This window comes from Adelges cooleyi, unplaced genomic scaffold (genome assembly GCF_023614345.1).
Source record: "Adelges cooleyi isolate 19-005CV unplaced genomic scaffold, UGA_ACOO_1.1 ACOO_flye_CR_arks_rails_tigmint_CR_PRNA_651, whole genome shotgun sequence".
NCBI classification, from domain to species: Eukaryota; Metazoa; Arthropoda; class Insecta; order Hemiptera; family Adelgidae; genus Adelges; species Adelges cooleyi.
The window spans coordinates 9,618,229-9,641,345 of record NW_026096352.1 but is presented as its reverse complement, the minus strand read 5'-3'; the positions used below and the strand labels follow the sequence as shown (position 1 = coordinate 9,641,345).

The window sequence follows — 23,117 nt, the reverse complement described above, 5'->3', positions numbered from 1 at the left end:
CTGCAGTGATCCCCACGATTATACTATATTATTATTATGTAGACAATATGCCGGATCATAATATCGTGTTCCCTACGGATTCTGTTTTCATATGCATTGTTGTGTGTTTTATTGTCGGCCGGAGGTGAAACTTTTTTTTATAATAATAATTATAATATATATATATATATTGATTGCGCATGATTGAAAAACCCTACTCGACGATAAGTACACTTCCACGTGTGTATGTATGTATACTGACACTAAAAAAGCAAATATACAAAACAATTATTATTATTATCAGCACCATCATCATCGAAAACTCATTTTCACCAGAGGCGGTGATGCAATGCGCCCGAGAAAGTTCAAAACTGTTTAAATTTATAATGGTTATATAGTTTTCGAATGCGTTTCGTAAACGTTGATTGGATTAATGATATATAGTTTCGTTGAATAGACCGCCCGTTATAAAACAATATGTTGAACACAACCGGAATAAATAATACAACGATAATAATAATAAGAAGGTATTTTTCGTATGTATTTAAAGCATTCCCTATTATTCATCCACCTCTCGCCTCCTCTCATTAAAAAAAAAAAATTGTATGTTGATTTTATTTTATAGAAGCTTCTATTGCATTGCTGATGGCTTTGGCAACTTATGAACTTTTTAGACGTTTGCCTATTACGAGCAGTAGAAAATTATTTGGTTTATTTTTGGGTACATGTTTATTTATTTGGACCAGTCATATGGTCTTATTTTCTTTTCAAGAGGATAAACTTCTATAGGTTGCGCTAAGGCGAAATTGATTGTGCTTTATTTTTTATGTGAAATAATATAGTACTTAAGTAAATAAATTGAAATTTATCCCACGAACTCGCAAAGAAAAAACGTATGGAAAGAACAACATTATTCATACAATAATATTATCAAACACCTACTCAGTTTCACGATGCAATAAAATAATGAATGACCCTGGAATTGTCTTTAAACATAAAGTGCTCAAATTAATGTTTATGTCTAACAGTCATGCGCTTTTATGTTTTAATGTATGTAAAAAAATAAGTGTAATAACTACCATTTTTTCTAATTTTACAGAACAATCATATTTTATTTATAAAATGTCAATTATCCTTACGTCTTAGTATAGCTTAGTATTTCGTTCCCACATTTTTTTATTTGATTTGCATATAGGTAAGGTTTGTATTCATAAATCGTAGGTTACAGTTATGTATATTCTCGTAACCTTAAAAACGGTATATATTCGCCTCAATGATAGATTATAACGAAAAAATATATAATTTGTATAGTACCTACCAAACCAATAAGCACAAAATATCATCTTCATAATTATTATTATTTACACCATAAAATAAATAGCTATTTTTAGTGAACTTATTAAATATATAATATTTTCATCGCGTCTTCCTTCATAAGCTGCTTATTGGCCATCGATTTTGATGACCCAAAACTTTTTCCGGTCTATACTTTTTAGTAGTCTCTGAAGTAATTATGGTTTTAAAAATGTATTTATTTCAAAACATTATTATTATAGTATAGGCCAATACTGTGGCAGTCAAAATAAAAACAAATATTTGGTATGTCGAAGAAGTAATTTTATATTGTAATTTGGTGTAGTTTTATTGTTTTATCATTTGTCCCCCAGTTGTATGGTTACTATTTAACGGCCTTAAAATTTAAACTAAGATAACCCCCGGCTGTGAAAAATAAGTCTATACAACTCAAAAGTTACTTTTTTAGGGTTGTGTCAAAAAAGTCATTGTTTATGTTAGATGCATGGGGATAATTCATACTTCCATATCCAAAAGAGCATATAAGTGGACTTATTCCCTTCTACCTATAAACCACATTTCCAATATTTTTTTGAAGTCTTGAACGCATGTGACTCGTGAAATATTTTATGATATTGGCTATCGACCATGTAGGAAATCTTTTTTCTACATTATTAGAAATGTTGAGTTTTGCAATAAACAGTAATAATGATTTATATAGGGACTGCAACTGCTTACAGTAAAAATCAATACGTTAAGTATCGGGTCTTGGGTTTAATTGGTGTGATTTATGAATTTATATTTGTTTATTTTATTAAGTTATAATAAGAAAACACAAAAATTAGACAAGAGATTACGGAGATCTAATTTTAGGATATTTTATTACACGTTTGGTTATAACACCTAAACTTTTCGATGCAAATCTGTAAATGGCTAAGCAAACTTAAATATCGACAAAACTAACATTGCCCTTAAATCGTAGTATACTTATGGTAACTAATTCTAGCGTGTAATAATTTTTTAAAGTATAATTTTTTATATTTATACAAAAAAATAACATATCATTTAACATGTAGTAGAATCTTTTAAATTTTCAAAAAGAGATGGAAGGAAAAAAAAGAGGTTGCATGGGTGGCATTTCACTATCGATTTTCGTGGGTGGTATGGGATAAACGTATCAAAAAGGTATTTAATTGATCATTACTGAGGAAAAGACTTTTGTAGAGTGAGTTTTCTAGAAGTGTGTATTTTTTCAATTTCGAAAAAAGGGTGCACTTTTTCTATTATTTTTCATACATGAATATGTTGGATTTCTAACCTAGAGACTTTACATTTAAATAAAATCAGCCGTCATTGTAAAAACAATTCTGTCTCAGATTCACGCTGGCGGTAAGATAATGATTATAATAGAATCTATTGTAATTGTCCGAAAGAGTGAGATACTCTTTTGAGTTAGCTAACTTCGGTTACCAACTCATCCTCCTATTCCGTGACAAAATCACGTTGGCCCAATCTTTTGGCGCCACAAAGAGGCAGTCGACGAAGCGGTCGGCCAATTGGGGCATAAGCATCATACCGGCCTCGCGCATCCTTGACCCACCGCCCAGGGGGTTACAGTACAACCCGTGCTTGAACACATCTCTTGCCGTCCAGATGCCCGATTGTCTATCACGACCGTATCGGTGGCTCAGGCTAACACCGAGAATTCGGAAACGTTTAAATAATAATATGTATGTGCGTTAATAATCAATCAAATATTGCTGTGGTATAATGCGTATACGGTCGGCCACGATAGCGGCACAGGAAGGGGACGAGAAGGAAGCGACGGCAGTTATAAATAGCCAGCATTCACTGGGAGCTTCGGAAACGAGCAAAACCCTATCTACATCACGGCGCGGTGCATATCCTCTGGTATTTCGCCTGTATAATATAATAGTATTTAGCCGCTCTGGCTAAAAGTAAAAGCTTGGCTAAAAATAGGCCTGGGCGGTCGCGCCGACCAATCGCCGTCCGTTTTGTGTGTCAAGCGTGCGTTGCTGATCTCTTCCTAGATAGAAACTGTGCAAAGAGTCTCCTTCAATCCGGTGAGGACAGCCGTGCCGCCGACAAGCTCAGGTTGGTTATAAAAAAATAATATGTGTAACGCATCGCAAAACATTCATATAACCTAAATAACATTAATACCGTATCAGTTGTAGTTATTATATTTGTTTTTCCGGACTTGCTGTAAAAGACTTTCGGTCCCCAACACGGCATAGCAAGTCGAATAATAATATTAACAAAAAAAAAACACTATCAATATAAACGTATTAAGTATTAACGAAATAACTAATGTAATTTGGACCCTTTTTTGTTTTTGATTTTATTTCAGACTCGTTATTATCGCGTCCGGCCCAATAGCAAAACCGCAGCAAACATGGATGATGAAGTGAGTTCGAACAATGTTCAATTGTACTAAAATAGCTAAATTGTCTGGTTGGCTCTCCGAGTCACCCTATTAATTGTACCAATGTCGATATTTTTTTTTAATAAAACGACCAATGCGGATCTGTTTCGATTTTGTAACGTGTGTTGTGTGTGCGTTAGGCGAAGAAAGCCAAACAGGCGGACATCGACCGCAAGAGGGCGGAAGTCCGGAAAAGAATGGAAGAAGCTTCCAAAGCCAAGAAGGCCAAAAAGGGTTTCATGACTCCGGACAGAAAGAAGAAACTTCGTGTGAGTATTGTGTGCTCCATTTATATAATTGGCTTTCTAAACGCAACTTTGTCACCCGCAGCTGCTTTTGAGAAAGAAAGCGGCCGAAGAGCTGAAGAAAGAACAGGAGCGTAAAGCCGCCGAAAGGAGAAGAATCATCGAAGAACGGTGTGGGCAACCCAAGAATGTGGACGACGCCGGCGAAGGTGAGTCAACAAATTATTATTATTTTTTTTTCATTTTTTACAATCAAGTACTTAAGTCAATTGTGTCGAATATGTGATATTCGTCCTTAATGTAATGATGCAAATTTCGCTGTTGAGCGAATGCCAAACATCAAGTGCAAGTTAGGATAAACATTATTGCACCGGTTAGACGGTTCGACATAATTACAATTATTATTACTGTTTATTAACCTGTTGTTGTTGTTGTTGTCGCGGTGTTTCGAAACTCGGCGTTATGTAGATACGATCAAGAGGGTGATAAAAGATTATTACGAAAGGATCCTAAAGTTGGAAGATCAAAAATTCGACCTGGAATACGTTGTAAAAAAGAAGGATTGGGAGGTTAGCTATTACGAGCTATTTCCTAACGCTTTTAAAAGTCATATATCTCTCTTCCTCAAGGCTTAACACTAAAAACAATTTAGGTTTAATAAAAAGGCGCTAGTGTTGTATTTGTATATTAATATTACTAGAAGGTGGTGTTAAATAGTAATACATATAACCGATACCTAACGAAATTGTAGTGAAGTAGCAGACGTTTCTTTAAAAAATATTTTTGGCGCTAAGAAGTAAATACATAAATGAGTGATTGCTTTTGTATTTATTTATTTGGCTGCTTGACATTATATACTTATTGTTTTAAAAACTCTTTCGTCGGAAATCGGCCGTTTTTTGGCTAAACATCAACATGCAAGGGCGTCGCTGTCCGACGTATTTAATCGCTTTGGCCGAGATTAAAAAAAAGGCACGCACACACTTTGAGAAACGTTTGCCAAAACCGCAAACAAATGACTCCAAATCTTGAGCCAGACACAATCGCTTCCAATTACTAACTAGGCAACGGCCAGTATCCGAATTATAAACTACAATGTATGTTAAATATGTCTCCCATTCACCTTGGGCGATCAGCAAATGATCCGGGAGAGTAACCCCGACAGATTATCCTTGATGACCCACTTGGTTTTTCTTTAAAAAACGTATATATACCGTTTAGATACTTTTTAATAAAGCATACATGGGGAAAAAAATACTAAAATAATATATCTAAAATTCTTTTGATTGATGAAGTTTTATTTGCTTGTTATTACTCAATGTGTTATGCTAAGATAAGGTTTTCAAAAATCGTTAAATATGTATTGAAAATTACAAAAAAAAAACCAAACAAACTGTATTCCATGCTAATGACTATTATCAGACAAAAACTTTTAAAAAATATAACCATGTCAATTAAATATTAATTCCATATACTTTTATTAAAACTTAATTTGTTTAAAGTATAACACATATTTATATTAATTAGTATATGTATTCTTCCTGCATAATATAATTTATTTTATATTATACAATAGTAGACTATCGTTCTTCAAAGTTCTAACACTTAAAGTCCAGAGAGTTTACGATCTCCCTCTTCTTAGCATTTTATGTCTAGGAGGGCCTAGGCGCTATGGTTATTGTAAAGATACTTATAAGTACATCTATGTAAGTTGTTACCCAATTTATGAAGTATAAATAAATAATACTAATAATAAATAATACTGCTATACATTTCTGGAAAATTTCATTATTTTCCTAAAATTACGTCCAAATATTCGTATTATTCAATAACTAATAATAATATCAACAAAAGCTTAACAATTAATATATTAACTATACATTTAAATTGTTCAAATATTTGTTTTCTTTTTATAATGCTACTTTCTACTATGACAAATGTATACGTAGGTTTCTTTTTACTCTAGAAAACATTTTATCTAACCTAATTTTTGAGCAACCGTTTACTATTGACGGTATTTGCTTTTTTTCTTTTTGAATTGTTTAATAAAAACAAGTAATATAATTTTTTTTATTTCTGGTGTTATTTTTTAAAAATATTATATAATGTACATTTTTACTTTAAAATCATCTTACATTTTGTAAAGGTATATTACAATTTACATTTCAGTATAAATTAGTCTCAAATATAATTTAATGTTCTAAAGTTGTGTTAAAAAAAAATGGAATATAAAATGTAACAATTATGTGTCCAGCACTTATACTAACCGACTCAAGTTGCACATTTGTCACACTCTCATTAAAAAAAAAAAGTCTGTCGTGAGCGCTGAAGATGACAACATTGTTGCCGAAATACGACGTATTCGCGGAGAGTATATAATTTTTATGGTTAAGGGTTTTTATTATTATTTTATTACATATTACCATAAGGGCTTAAGTTTTTTTTAGACACTCTCATTACTTTATGCAAAACAATATTACTGATTTACGTATTACATTGTTCTGGTAGTAAAACACGACATATTCGATTTTTAAATATTTGAGAGAATATTGTTTAATCACAGTACCTATACGTAAATGAATAAATCAATGGGAGTATCATCTACTCTATTGGCTATTGTGGACTGACAGACGGGAGATTGACACGTATTTGACCTATATTTTGCATACATTGTTATTGTTTTTAGTGTTTTACTGTACGAAAATATAATGCAATCGAAAAAAGTTATCAGACGCATATGAAGTATAGTGTTAAACAACTACATTATTATTATTATTATATTGTTATCGTGAAATTATTTCGAAAGTTGTTTACGAACTTACACCGTGGAAAACGAACTAATGTAGTTTTGCATTTTTATCTATTCCGCTGTCTAACAGTAATGATGTTTAGAGGAAATTGGCGAGATATGCGAAGAGTTGTGGAAGCGGGTATATCACTTGGAAGGCGTTAAATTTGATTTAGAAAGAATTATCAGGATGAAAGTTTTCGAGGTAATATTTAATCGATGTTGCAGCATGTTCAGCATCTTCCAACCCTTTTTAATCACGATCGTCTATTCCTGTTTGTAGCTATGAAAACACATAAACTACCAATTAAATATCTTATTAGTTTTTTATTAACGAGTAGGTAAAAGGTAATGTTCAAAATGCGTGGAACAAAAACCACGTTTTTGTTAACCTTAAACGGAATCTACTAAATAAATAAATCGCACAAATAGTTTTTGCAATTGGTGTATTAAAAAAAAAAAAAAAGAGTCACGCGGACGGTCTGATAAAAATGTCATACAAGAATTAAACAAATATCTTAAAATGGGAACTAACTTGTTGGTTAATTAAAGTCTTAACTTGTAATTTATGTCTTAAAAAAAAGTGTACTGAATACTCGGTCCCAAGGAGTAAACAATGGGCCAGTGAGATAATTTATCCCTTTTACAACTACAGTCAGTTCGCCCCTGTTTTTCACTAATATTATATTTGTATTTCTTTTGAATTTTGCTTTATTCTTTATTCGTGTGTTTTTAACCACTTTGATATTATAACGTTTGTGTCTTGGTAGAAAATTACTTTTAGATATTTTTGTTTTGCATTGTTTGCTCTCTACAACAAATTGAAATAATATAAAACCTCGATATTTTCTTATAACCTTTGATGTGTGTTCGCTTTGCAGATCAGCGAATTGAACAGCCAAGTAAACGACTTAAGAGGAAAATTGTGAGTGCCATACGCGTTTGACGCAAGAAAAATGAAATAATGATAATTGTTTTTTTTAATGTTAACAGCGTCAAACCAACTTTGAAAAAAGTGTCCAAGTATGAAAATAAATTTGCCAAACTACAAAAGAAAGCTGCCGAGTTCAACTTCAGAAATCAACTGAAGGTCGTGAAGAAAAAGGAATTCACCTTAGAAGAAGAAGATAAAGAGGTGCGATTATTATAAATAACATATGTAATACAATTTCCGTTCAATCATATAAAAATGTCGGACGTGGTCTGTTTGCAGAAAAAGCCGGACTGGTCAAAGAAGGGCGATGAAAAGAAGGTAGTGGAAAGCGAGGCATAAGTTCCCGCACGACTACCATTGTGTTCCCGTTTTTATCCAGAATTTATTTATTTCATGATATTATTATATATGTATGTTTTATTATTTCACCACCAGCATGTATTTGTTATCTACATAAACAATCGAAAACATGTAGTTACTTGTTCCACTCGGATGTTCTGTAAATTACTTATAAACGTTATTTTGTGTACATGTTTATTAACAATATAATAATAACACAAAAAACAAATATCATCCCAATAATTACACCCTACATCCCTCCATTTACTGTATCACTTCAGAAATATGTACCTATCTCCTATCAACAGAATATTATACTCATGAAGTGATACACGAGCCTAAATTTATGTATCGCGAATATATAAAAACTTTAATGTTGTTATCTTATCAATTATAATCATATTACATTTCAAGAATCAAATCTATTTTGGTAAGTTGATTTTCACCCAGTTTCGCCAAAAATTTAACAAGCCAAATTTTGCAAAGAAACACAATTATAATTGTTGTGGCGTACACATGTTTTGGTGAAAATAAGTGATCGACTTATATTCGTACAATAATTAAACATCAAAGTATATGCATGTTAACTATATATTTATCCATTAACAATTGTATGACTTGTGATTTAAGTTATATATATGTGCATCCTTTTCAATATGTTTTTCCAAATGTAACCATTTTTCTACTTATGTGATATTCTTCTGTTAAATTGTTTGGTTAATTATGTGAACGTTAAAACATTGAATTACCAACATACAATTAGTTATAGACTTGGATCATTCGCTAAATTATCAAAATGTCATTGATCTAAGATTATAGGTACCTATTGGTGTTAATACAATGATAATTCACATGCTTTCTGTTGGTAAGTAATTTCCTACCGGATAGTGGATTTTTTCAGGTGAATATTAACTGCCTAACAATCAAACTGTGGTATTTTCCTGTTAACAAAACCACATGAGTGTATACTTTTTTGTAAAATAGACCACATTTTTTTATACTTAAAATCCATTTGTGTATAATTTTTGTAAACAGGAGTCATGATCACATTTTTCTGTTTGATTAAATATTAAAATCTCTAATATAAAGCACCTAGTAAAATTAGAGAATATGTCATTTTCTATTTCTGTTTAATACACGCAACAAAATATTTTAGACTAAAACATGTTTTATAACAGTAGGTAGCTGCTATATAATTATTTCTAGCAGGAGAGTACCCAAACTTTCACATAAAATAAAATAATGTATTCCAGTAACATTATTTCACTTTATGTCATGAATGAATAAACATGACAAAAAACGTACAATATTTATAAAATATTGAAATAATTGATCTTTATTTAGGCAACTCATATCTACTACGTAACATTTATCATAATATTTATAAATTATTTTTCCAATATCAAATTATTTTAAACTACTTGACAACACTATGATGAATGACATCGTTTGTTAAAATATATGACAAATAGGACAACATACATAAAAATCCACTTTTAATGAAACTTTCCAATTAAAAAAAAAATAACTTTTATAGGCAGTTAGATATATTAGGAATTTGGAAATTAAATTAAATATTTTTGTAAATAATAGCTATAAAGTTAAATTTCATACTATTATTATTATTCCACACCTATTTCGTATTTTGTGGAAAGTTAGTTAATTAAAGTTTTTAATTTTGCATAATATTTACTTTTACATAGTTCATTGGGGGACTAATTTGATAATGATATTTTACATTAGGATGAACAATCTGTACCGCTGTCTGGCTATTCATCATTACTTTTGTTCGAGTTACTTTCATCATATAATAAATTGACAGTAGCAAATCCTATACATCATTTTTATAAAAGCATGGACACCTTCTTAGCTGTGCACGGAAGCTAAAATGTAATTGTTTTAAACTGGGTAAAATTGTTGAACGTGAGAAGGAATATAATTCCCTACTACCACGTCTCATAAAATACGCAATCAAACGTTGGCATGAAGTGTAATATGCGCTTATCTTATGGAAAATATCTCATTCGGTTGAAGATCAAACGGTGTTTTAATTTATTAAACCAAATTGTTAGTAATACCTCTGAATGTGTTTAAAAAGGGCGAAGGAGAAGAAGAAGGCGAAGACGATAACAAGACGGACGACGGTCTGACTACTGAAGGCGAATCGGATGCGGGAGCTTTGACTGATGCCACCGACGACCATGGTCTAAGTGATGCCGAAGTGATCGAACCCGAACCAGAGGTTGAACCCGAACCAGAACCACAACCACCATCTCCGGCACCCGAAGGTAACGTCTTCATAGGATATTGTCCAAACGACTTTGTTGTATTTTACTCATCTGCCACTGTTTTCGGTATTTTTGTGCAGAACTTTGGGCGTACCTGAAGGACACGGTTTGTTCGAACAACCCTCTGAGCGTTGACGATTTGGTCGATAAACTCATGACAGCCGTGACGGCTATACCACAACCGTTGCTCAACTCGGTCGTCAAAGACACCATCAAGAAACAACAGTCGGTGGACGAAGGTAAATCAATCTTTAGCGTACTGGAAAATGATTAAATGCGATATAGCTTAGAATCCAGCTGTTTAAAAGTCATTAGACCATAAAAAAAACTATTAATTAAATAAGCTACAAAGCCGTTATAAGTCGCAAACAAAATTTTCTTTGTAGAGACTTTTGTTCAATATTCGCTAATTTTACTTGAATTGGTAAACATCGAAGTAGACTATAATACTATGTACATGTTGTCTTATCATAGCTGCAAGCACATTTTCACATTTCTACTGTAAATATAAACTCTACTTAATAATGTTTGTTATAACGACATTTTCCGGATATAAGGTTAGGTATAGTTTTTAATATATTATAAGTGTAAGTATAGCTTTTGTGTATTTTACTGTAAGAACAGCGTATTTGCAGTTGTTTTATCATTTATGCTAAGCACAGCCACTGGTAACATCTCATTCAGTAGCACAACTTATTTAATGCACGAGACTAAATACTAATGAATAATCGTCTAAAGTTATCTTCAATATTAAATAATACAAGCATATTTTTTTTTTAGCACTGTAGGAAGGTAGGTTCTGTTCTCAAGGGTTTTTCCGATTTTGGGACCAATCACTAATAATCTTGGTCTATTCTCATTAACAACTAAAAAAAAAAATAGTCTTCTCGAAGTCGATACTTCAGTGACTACTGACGGTACATTTATTAGGTTTTAGAGTTCAGTTGGCTTCTTCTAGTGTTTTTCGGTAAAAAAAGTTATGTCAAAATGTACAATATTTGCAAGTGATCATCCAAGAATTTTTATATTATTTTTTAGTTAAGAGAATGTTTTACTGGTGAATTACCATAATTACCTAAATTTATTTTTACCTTTTACAACGTTATGCTTACACTTACATATACCAATCGGTTTTAGGACTCGAAGGTGGACCTCCAGCTGAAGGCGATCCTAATGCGCCAACGGTGGATGGTACACCTGCAGATTCAACTGCTCCTGCTGACCCAGCAGCGCCGACTGATCCGGCTGCAGCACCAAATGATTCCGCTATAATTCCTTCTGCTGTCCCGACTGACCCTGCCGCAACTCCAACCGATCCTGCTGCTGCTCCGGCTGATCCCGCTGCAACTCCTGCAGATCCTGCTGCAGCTCCTGCGGATCCTGCTGCAACTCCTGCGGATCCCGCTGCAGCTCCTGTGGATCCCGCTGCAACTCCTGCTGAACCCGCTGCAGATCCTGCTGTAGCTCCAGCTGTGATTGATGAATCAGCCAAGTCTGAAGACACGCCAGCGCAGCCCGCCGATACAGCACCAGCAGCGGAGACACCAGCAGGTATTGTTACATTTCCTTGACCCCTGAATAAATTATAAAGACAACGTTACAGTATAATAGTAGTGGCAGTAGTATCAGTGGACACATCAAACTTGTTTAAAGTAATACACAATTAATTAGAGTATAATGCACTTAAATATTTCATGTTTATTATGGTATGTTTAATTAATGCAATTTTTGTAACGTATGTTTACAGTTGCTGCCGAATAATTCTTAGTTGATCCAATCCCAAACCGAGACTTTCAATCGTGCATCTTGTAAATGTTTTGATTATAAATTGACTGGACTGCTGAAATAATCGTTATTGTATATTTTGAGCTATTGGGTTAATTTTATTGTAAATTTTACCAATTGTGTATTTTTAATACTGTATAAAAATATACCTAGTGTTCAACAATCTACAATAAAAGCCTAAATACGTCAGGCTTTATGTATAAAGAAGAAATGATTAAATGTAACATTCAATATTCACACTAAATGTAATTAGTTATTACTAAAATGAGTATTGACAATCAAAACAGGTATTCAGGAATATTATAACTGAGTGATAAATTCTTCGATAAAAAAAAGTGACTACCTACAGATTTTATTTGTTGTTTTACAATAAGATAAATTTCCAAATATTTTCTCTTTTATATTTTTTAAGCTCTACAGCGTTGAAAACTATCGACCGTTTTTTTAGCCAACACATTATTTTTTGTCCATTGCACAGGCCGAACCAGTGATCCGATAAGCAATCTAAAAACAGATATGAATTCGTCATGAAGTTTATTTGAAATCGGTCAAAGAATTTTTTTAAGTTTTTTATTTTAACCCTTTCTAAATTTAGTTTGAAAATTTGAAATTTTATAAAATGTTCAAACGTGTTTTATGCGTAATAGGAATAAGTTATCAAAAAAGTACGCTGGCCGATCTGAAGTAAACTTCATGATGAAATCAAATCTGTTTTCAGATTACTTATCGGATCACTGGTTCGGCCTGTGCGATAGACAAAAAAATGTATATTATATTAACTAAACTGGCTTTTACTCAGAGACAAAATAATTTAAATTAAAAATAATACCACGAAGCTTATACAAATTAACTGGTAAATTAATTGACATGGACGAAATTTATTAAAACCCTTTTTTTTAAAAATATTATCTCTACAAAACTCCTTAAAATTGGTCGGTTTCCAGGGGCCTGAAGTTGAGAATTGTCTACTAACTCTGACTGATTGATATGGAAATTTTATAATATTGCAAAATATTATACCAAAAAATAATAATCAAAAAAAATATTTTCAAAAAAAAAAGGTTCGATTATAAAAATGAGTATTATTGTCGAAAATATGGTGGCTTATTATATTAAATTGATCACCCTGTTAAACCATTACAAACAAAAATTAAATATCAACTTAAATCACAATAAGCACCTGGTGCAGGTAACATTATGAAATCGTATAATAAGTATTGTAATTGTATATTTGTAATCGTGTTTTTTGTCAGCTTTGTCTTCAATAAAAAAAATGTATAAATAGATGTTTGAGAAACATATCACAGAATATAAGAATGATAATATGGTAAAAAGGGTCACACTAGATCAACAATCATCTAATTTTGATACTTAATGTCCACTAAGCAATAATCACATTAATGGTTAACTACATATAAAAAAGCGTTAAATAAAGTATAAGTTTTCACTTTTTTTATGGGATAGAGTTAATGATAATTCCTGGATTTTGAATAATATCACACGACCGACTTGCCTTTTTTCAAAATTTTAAAGTATGCCGTAAATTTAAACTGAAAAATTAGTAAACAATTTGTGTTTTTTTTACTGATTAATAATATTAATGCAAAAACTACAATGCATGAAAAGCATTCCATTTATGAGTAAGCACGGGTTATGTTGTTAATTTCTTTAATTCAATAATTAATAAGAATCATTATTTGATTTTATTTTATTTAATAATTACTTAAATAGAAATATATTTAAAAAAAAATGTAAGTTTGTGGAATTATTTTGAAATTTGTAGTGTTTTTAAAATTGTATACATTTCCACGCTATATTGCCATGATTTGGTTAAATAAAACAAATAATAATAATAGCAATTGTTCTCAGCTATACAAATAATAAGAATCTAAAAACTAATTAATTTTTTTATCAGTTTGAATTATTTTTGGGTAAAGAAATTATTAAGTCTGAAAGCGATTTTATCACAATCGAACACATTCTAAAAAACGCTTCAATACCAATCTGTGTATACAGAACCCCATATTAATATTTTTTTACTATGTTGGTGTATATTGAGTTGGATTTTTCCTATTCACACTCGCAGATTCGCATCATCGCGTTTGATTGTAAAAGTGAAAGAACTTCCAGATTTAAATATTGCTTCAAGCAAACTTCGCCAACTTCTTACTATACTGAATTGTACTGTGCTTGATTTAGACGGCTGTGTTAACTTAAACCATGTTGTTTTTTCTGGTAATATAATAAAAAATCTAAGCCCCATGAAGACTATAAGAAGTTTTTCTCTTTCAAATAAAACAATTAAAAAAGTCCGATTGTTCTAAAAGGAATCATAACTAATCTTTCAGGCATATTGAAAAATGGCTTTTGTGTAAAAGAAATGTACGTTAAGGGACTCCTACACTAGCGTTTATTAAGGCAATGTTTTACTAAAACTTAACAGTAAGTTAACAGTGAGTTTTTACAGGAAAGAGGGCTCTATTTTTATACATTTTTTTTTCTTTCTAACTTTTATAACGCACATAGGTTTTATTTTTGTATACAAATATGTGTTCTACTTCGAACAGAAAGTTGTTAAAAATAATCCTATTTAAGTTTAAAAAAAAACATTTAGCTTCTTCAAAACTTTTTAAAGGGATCGTGGGCCGTGGCAAAATTTTCAAATTATTTATTTGTTAATTAATAATTTCTATAGGAAAAATTGCAATTTTTACAATAACGTTAAAAACGAATATAGAAAAAGGTACTTGGACTGATCGATCCGTTCTGACTGTAGAGCACGGCGTCGCCGCACTCGTAAGGGCGTAGCTATAGGCCGCCGTCGCCGCGCCGATGGAAAATAACGCCACCTCTTGAGCGTTGGTGTCGAAATACTTTGAGGTGGACGCCCTCTTAAGGGGTCACTACACATGCGTATTTTTGGTCGAAAACAACTCATTCTAATAATTCAACGCACTATTCCTAAGAATACTCTGATTATTTCAGTTGAAAATAATTCAATTTTTAATTTTTTTATATTAAAATAATTAATTAAATGAAAATAATTTTAAAATTGTACTACGACCGATGCCTTGAAAATGTTGTGAAGAATGCAAATGATTTTTAAAAATTTAAATCGATGCATTCTTAAGAACAGTACGTTTGAAGTAGAAACATGTGTTTTTTTACAAAAATAGATCCTATATGCATTAAAAAAGTTGAAGAAAAAAATAATTATTAAAATAGATACTTCTTTTTTTATAAAAATTGAATATACAATGCGCCTTAATAAATGCTAGTGTAGAGGCCCCTTAAGCAAGTATTGAACAATCTAGTCGTATATCAGTTTTTAAAAGTATTAGAATGAGTTGTTTTCGATGAAAAATACGCAGTTGCGAGTCCCCTGAAAAATTCTCCTATATATTATGTATATGTAATGGGCAATACTAATTACTAATAAAACTAAAATAAAGTTAACATAAGCAAAATTAAAAAATTGCCAGAAGTTTGAGGCATTTTTGCACCGGGATCCTATTTATAAAGAAAAATTATTTTACAATTACTTATTACATAATACATATCGTTACACTAATGACAACTGACAATAGCACGTAACTGACATTTTATCAAAAATGAGAATTATACATAACAATATTCGTAATCTCCTTGCGCACATGATTTATTATCAACTTTTTTTCATATAGTGTTTAGGGCAGTTCTTCCAAAAAATGATAAGAGATAAGAGTTCTTCCAAAAGATAACACAATTTTTATTTTATCAGCGTGACCAACCCAGAAACACCAAAATATAAAATCACATTCTATCAGTCTGCCAATTCTATCAGAATAAAAGTAACTAAAATATAACTAACGTTTGTCAGAGTTAACTGTTATCTCTAGAACTAAACGGCAATAATTCAAATGATAAAAAAAATAACCGTGTTAAAATATATTATATTTTCTTAAATAGTACACATTTTTACGATACATTTATAATGACAAAAAACCAACTAGTTTATATGACGACAACGATAATTATTGGTAAAGAAAATTTACTTTCGTTTCTTATTAATATTAAATGAATATTTTTATTAGAATTCTTTTTTAATTCATAATTCAAAACTCTTATTTTCACATAATATAAACTTGCAATATTTAATATGAATAACATAATATATTTATCAATTATAGTACCTAGCGACAAAGTTCATACATACACTATATTGTACTAATTTGTGTGACAATATTATTACATCCTATTTAAATAAAACTATTAATACAAGTAAATTATGTTTTACAGTATGATGGTAGTTGTCTGAAGTCATAAAAAGCTTATCGGTATGCTTATTCATTAGAGCGGTTCGATTCCTGAAACTATCTCTAGTCTGATTAAGTGTGGTAACAGGTATGGAGTTATTTTTTGTAAAATTGTTTTAATTGATTTAATCTCTATTATTTTAATAATTAACATTTCAACTTTTAACTTATTTATTAATAATATATCTTTCAGTTTTAAGATGAGTCAAAGATTCTGGTTGAACAGTTCTCCATCGACACTAACTGGAAGAAATAATTGTTTTATCATTTGTCTAAATAGATTAGGTAAGGAAAACATTCTAGATTTGTAGTATTAATACAAATATTGATACAAAATTAGTTTAATATCAATCTAAAACACCCTAATATAGGGTATTTAAAAAAAAAGAAGTCAAATGTAAATTATCTTTCTTTTTAATAATTTAATTTACTATTTTCTAACATTGTTAGTTTTTGTACAAGAAAAATTGCATTTACTTGTAGATCTTACGCTTCATTGGTATGAGATAACAAACTAGGTCCACTTGATAAATACCGGTCACAAATATAGTCTATTCATGAAATCACTCTTCCAAGTGTTATTGATAGATAATTTAAGTTGAATGGTATAAAAAGTTGGAAGTTAAATGGTATCAAAAAATGTCATTATCAATTTTCGTTATATTTAATTTTAACTTCACAATTAACAAACGTTAACATTAGTAATTCATTTAAAATTGGTTTTATATTATAATTATTATTAATATTATTTAACCATTTGTTGTTTTTTCAGCTAGAATGTGACCAGAGGAAGATTAAATGGACATATCATGTATTTCTCCATGGACACTGTAATCCATAGACAGATTTTTGACACTATATTTGAATATTTGTTGTTGAAGTTAATTGGATTTTGTGCAAAACCCCTGGAAGAATATTCTGTATCAGACTAACAGTATAAACACCACCCAGTATTTCTGTTTACCTGCTGTTAGACATCGTAGTATCATCTCCAATCTCTTTATATTTTGTTTAATTTTATTTAAAAAAGTCTCATTATAATTTATTATTAATCAACTGTAATTCAGTTGTTTATTTATTGAATAACTTATTATCCTGTCTTCAACGTCCATATAAACTGTACTGTATTTATGACCACTACACTGATATCTCATTTGGCTAAATATTTTTAATTTTCAACTACATTAAAACAAAATTAAGATTGTTTAAATTTTTTTTTTTTTTTGAATACTTGTATTATTGTTTGAATATTTTTACACTTTAAGTGTCAATACAAGTATCTTTAGTTTAACGATACTAATAGTATATTACTATTACAATTTTGACAAACATAATTATTAGCCTACCAAATAAATTATAAATGTAGCTTCTGTATTTGCTTATTTATTAATATTTACTTACCTTAAAAACATTAAAATATTAATTTATTGTAAAAATATCTTGACCTAACTGAAAGATTGAAAATTTGTAAACTGTTGTGAAATTATGTTGATGTTGTTAGGAAAAATTGTGTAGTCAAAATTTTGAATACCTAGATTACAAAAAAAAACCGTACAATTTTTTTTTGCTAAACCAAGTAATTATACATTTGTAAATTTTGATGTTTAGTTTATAATATATACATTTTTAGTTTAAAAATATCTTTACTTAAGTATCATTTTATACTATTTATACTTTTTACTAGATTATTTTATGTGTTTTAAACTATTACATTTATTATTTCTATTATTACTATTTATTATTTATTTGAATGACTTATCAAACTTTATGAATTGTACTTTATAAATTATAAAATTGGTCTGAAATGTATACTGTGTTACTATAGGTAGCCTGATAGACAGGAAGTCTATATTGTTTTTTAGAAATAAAAGTTGTTTTTTCTTGGTTAGCTTAATTATATAGTGTGATTGACTAATTTTCTCTCATAATAATTTCAATTAGGTAAAATTATTTTTTAAAACATTTTTCTTTGTGTTATTTTACAACTGAAAACATGTTTTAATAACCACTTACTTTTTTGATAATTTTTAATTAAATAATATTTAATTATGATAAAAATTCAAAGCGTATTTAGTATATAGTATGTATTTGTTTATAATTTTATTATTTAGAAATGCATTAGTTTTTAGATGTAGTTTTTGAGACAATAAAGTAAAAGTAAACCAAATGTATTTTTTCTAAATCTGTTCTCATAGACACGTTTACTCTCGATAACGAGTGATTTGTATCTGTGTATTGTATTAAGTGATATTATATAATACGTTTAAACGAAGGATGTTTAACATATTGAATACTCTCTTTGAGTATACAATGATGTGTTCGATATAAATTGTATTATAAAGTCCAGATACCGTTATCTTTATTTATATGCATAGTATAATGTAGTAAATAATTATAGATTCAACATTTAAATAATAAATTAGCTTTAGTAAGTTTAACCCTTAACAATACCTGCTATTATCTAATAACTATATATATAAATAATGTCTTGATAATAATTGAATAGTTTTATAACATATTCAATATTTTTGATATTTTCATTTTAGTCAGTTATCAATGAATCAAAGTATACAACTATTTTCTTTTTAATAGTAACGCAGTTACATCTTATATGAATCATAATTCATGAAACACAATTTTGTAGCTCTACACAGTTTTGACCTCTAAACTTTAAGTTATCCAGATTAAAATAGTTTTGAATATTGAAACCATATGTTCAGTTTTATTCAAATTCAACTATAAAAACTCGTAAAACCATGTAAATATGTTTTAATAACTAAATATTATATTACTTCATTATTTGGGATTTAATGATTTTTCAAATATTTTTGATAGAGACAGTGATAACGATATTGGTTTATAATGGCTACAGTCTAGTAATTATAACTAGAGCCCTAGTAATTATAATTACCGACTGAAATAATAGATAACAACTACTGAACAATTATTTATTTCCTGTTTTGTGTTAAGGAATGAAGACACATTTGTTAAAACTATTGGGGCACTTACCTGAAAATAATGATAAATTAAATACCTACAACTTTTATACTTTTCATTGTTAACTACAATTTAGTAAAGTACAACTGTTTAACAGTATAAAGTTAGAATTATCTTCTACTAGTTTAATCTAGTATTTCTAACCAAAATTATGGGGGTATAAGATATTCCTAACACAATTATACCATTTTTAATTAATGTTAAATAAAAATGGGATTATCTAATCTGTTTTTAAATGTTCACTTAGTTAAAATAGAGTTAACCTGACCGCTTGATATTCAATCTTTTAATTTCTGATTTGACAATTTTATTATATACATATTAGTGGAATTGGAAATAGCCTCATTAGTTTTCACATTAAATATGTCCATAGCTACGTTTATATCATTTAAATTTTCACAACTTCACCAATCTTAAGTAAATATTAACATACTTAAATCAGTCTTATTATAACTTATTAAACTTTTTGTGGGCAAAAAGACCTTTAACAGCAGATCTCGATGAGAACGAGATAAGAGATAAATAAATATGATGAGATGCTGCAACTTGCAATTGTATCTATTTATTTTATAATATGTATTATTTCTATTTTTTTTATAATATAAGAAAAGTATACATTTCTTAATAAATGGAATGTAGGCAGAATTAATAACAGAAAAGTTATAATATCACTTCTATAAGAAACAAATCTAATTGAAAATAATTGTATTGATTATCACTTAAATTGTATTTCTACAAAGGCAATCGAGGTAAAAGATAATTAGCCAAGTCTTTGCCAGGCTTGTACAAAAATATTTTATTACTTTTCACTAGTATCTTACAGCATCACTTTAGACATTTAATTCTACTTATGTTTGGAAATGTGCAATATCAAAAATTCTTATAAATCTATGGATCTATGAAAATATAATTTTAAAAGATCTAAATGAAATATGGATATACCTAAGTAGGTATTCTAATTTCTAATAGATTTTTATACTATCTGATTATCAGAGTATTAATTAAAATAATTAAAAAAAAGCTTTATGTCAATATTGTCCACCGTAAAACGGCAGGACTTAATCCAAAAATTATTTAACTACAACAGAAAGCAAGTTCCTAGAACAGAAAAATATATATTAAACACGAGGGTACCATACCTAATTTATAAAGGATGGAACAGTACAATCGTTTGAAGAAGTTTTGCAGTTATTTAATTAAGATCTTTGTACCATACCAAGGGTAGATCAACATTTATGTGATGAGTATTTGATACGCTCGCATTAATGTGTATCAATTGTCATATTATGCGATTTCTGGTGTAATTATTCATAAATTATTAATTTAACTATTCACTAAGTAAATGGCCATATTAAATGAATAAGTACATAGATTAATAAAATATGGGCTATGCAATCTTCTAACAAACAAGGACATTTTCAAATCAAGAGATAATTGTAAATTTGCAAATTTATATTGACCAAAAATTGTATCATATTTTTAAATCATATGAATAACTATTTCAGAACAAATTCATATTGTTTAGTTTGGTTTATATAATAAAAATATATACCCAGAGTAGCTTAATATAAACTAATTTCTGTAAAATATTAAGTGAATAATAATTATTTTAAAACCCTACTAATTGATTATAAATAACATTCAGTCTTGCAAGGTATTTTAATACCGATCAGTCTGATTTGATAATCTCACCAACATAAAAGCAAGTTTTTATTAAATTACATTATATATTTATTGAGTATGATGTTTATACGATTACGACCCAAGTTTGATCATTTTTATTAATACAACAGAATTGTTAAATCTAGTTTACAGTTATTTTATATTATGCCATATTCGTATTATCTACCTATTAACCCATGCAAAAGGGGCCGTACAACAATTTTTTTCTCTTCACGAGTCTTTATCTGGCAAAAGGTTCACTTTGGACTATAACCTTATAATGTATATATTGATTTATGTGGAAACTTGAAAATGAAATATGTGTTTTGTTCTAGTTATTCATGTAAGGTATTTAAACTACAAGTGTCATATGTTCCGTTATCTTGCTCTAATATATCCTTTAGGTACCAAATTTTGTTAATAATATATCTTCTAAAAGACAAGATTGAAGACAAAGCTTATAAGCTCCTACCTGTATTCTTTAACTACAGAATACATATGTAAGATGTGGTAAAACTAATTTATACTTGACAGCCAAATTCTGAAATCGTTAACTAATTTAGGTAAAAAGTAAAAATAATGTTTTATTTAAATAGTAATATAAACAATTTGAGGGAAATTTTAATAAAATTATTATTATTTTATACCAAATAATATTAAATCATAACATTTACTTATATGATAGGTATATACTATAATATAATGTAATTTATTATGAATTTTACGTGTATAGTGTATACGATTAAAATTAGATAATTGATAAAGATCTAACTACAATTTGCAATAAAGATAAGAACCTAACTAAAGGTAATGTTTTTGATATTAAAATACGAAATTTCTCTTGGCGGGTTTTTGGTAAAATCGATGTTGGTACTATCTGTAGTATTACACATTTTATAGGTTATGTAACATTTTTTTCTTATCACGCGTTATCATTTTTTGGAAGAACTACCCCCAACTCTTTCATATAATCGGTTATTTCCCTCCAAAATCACGTTTAAGTAATAATGCGTATCTACTATTGAACTGTGAAAAACGTAAATAATTTGATAATTACCCAATTATTATGACTGATAATTATAGCTTGAAATATAAGAAAAAACTATTTAAAATTGGATAAATAATATACAAATATGGTACAAGTACAGTGCCGCAACTACCGCCGGTGCAGGCGGTGCATCGCACCGCCAGACAAGCCTCCGGGTTATGTTTAAGGGGCCTCATATTTATGAAGACATAACAATTCAAGTCTAAACATTCATTTCTTAAAACAAGGTTTAAACAATTTTTAGTATTCGATTGTGTATTTTTAATGATGACACTTGAATATCTACATTGGCCATTGGATTTAAAATTGATAAATTTTATTTTGTTTCTGTAGTTATCGATATTATGATTATATGACCACTCGATAGCCAAACGTGTGTCGTATAAATAAAGGCTATAAATATTTATATAAAAATTAAATGGAGACCAAACACAGATAACCACCTTATTTAAGAAAAAAAACTATTCCATTTATTTCCATGTATTATCTAATAACAGGAGTGATAAGTTTCCAAAACTATATATAGATTTATTGTATTATGATACTATCTACGCGCCCGCACCCAGCCGCTGCACATCTATTGGACTAAAAAAAAAATTGAATCATTTGAGTTTATTTTATTACTAACAATCTGGGAAAATATAATAAGGAACTTCCATTTAGTATCTAAAAAATTACAGAGCCCAAATACAAATCTTCATGATGCATGTACATTTTTAAAAGAGGCTTCTTCTTCTATTATAAGTTTAAGGGATCATTATAAAGAGCTAGTTGCTTCTGCAAGTGAGCAATGTAATAAGTGGAATATACCAATCCAAAAAACTATTCGTCGCCGTGTGTATTCAAAAAAGATTTTTAGTGATGTTGCCGGTGATGAAGACTCGATAGTTCTGAAGACAATCTTCGTGTGATGGTTTTTTTACCAGTTATAGATACAGCAATTTTACAACTTCAAGAAAGATTCAAAGGATTATTATTTAAAGGATTATTTGAGGTTACTAAAAGATTTGAATTTCTG

The 23,117-nt window shown here is 29.4% G+C and overlaps 1 protein-coding gene and 1 long non-coding RNA gene across 3 annotated transcripts; both read left to right on the top strand.

The window, feature by feature from the left end:
* Nucleotides 1-3,304: 3,304 nt before the first annotated feature.
* On the top strand, nucleotides 3,305-12,341 carry LOC126844127 (skin secretory protein xP2-like). Of its 2 annotated transcripts, none has more exons than XM_050581995.1 (12): nucleotides 3,305-3,387; nucleotides 3,644-3,700; nucleotides 3,859-3,987; nucleotides 4,049-4,172; nucleotides 6,856-6,956; nucleotides 7,633-7,676; nucleotides 7,745-7,886; nucleotides 7,965-8,003; nucleotides 10,123-10,312; nucleotides 10,393-10,551; nucleotides 11,450-11,863; nucleotides 12,060-12,341. In XM_050581995.1, exons 2-12 carry the CDS (start codon nucleotides 3,689-3,691, stop codon nucleotides 12,071-12,073), a joined length of 1,368 nt encoding a protein of 455 aa, XP_050437952.1. In that variant the 5' UTR covers nucleotides 3,305-3,387; nucleotides 3,644-3,688; the 3' UTR covers nucleotides 12,074-12,341. The 2 variants fall into 2 exon arrangements, with proteins under 2 accessions (XP_050437952.1, XP_050437953.1); XM_050581996.1 differs by lacking the exon at nucleotides 6,856-6,956 and adding an exon at nucleotides 4,432-4,532.
* A 3,646-nt stretch (nucleotides 12,342-15,987) lies between these two features.
* On the top strand, nucleotides 15,988-17,959 carry LOC126844586 (uncharacterized). Its single transcript, XR_007686612.1, has 4 exons — nucleotides 15,988-16,116; nucleotides 16,376-16,480; nucleotides 16,586-16,677; nucleotides 17,165-17,959. It is a non-coding gene; the product is annotated as an uncharacterized LOC126844586 (long non-coding RNA).
* The last annotated feature ends 5,158 nt before the right edge of the window (nucleotides 17,960-23,117 follow it).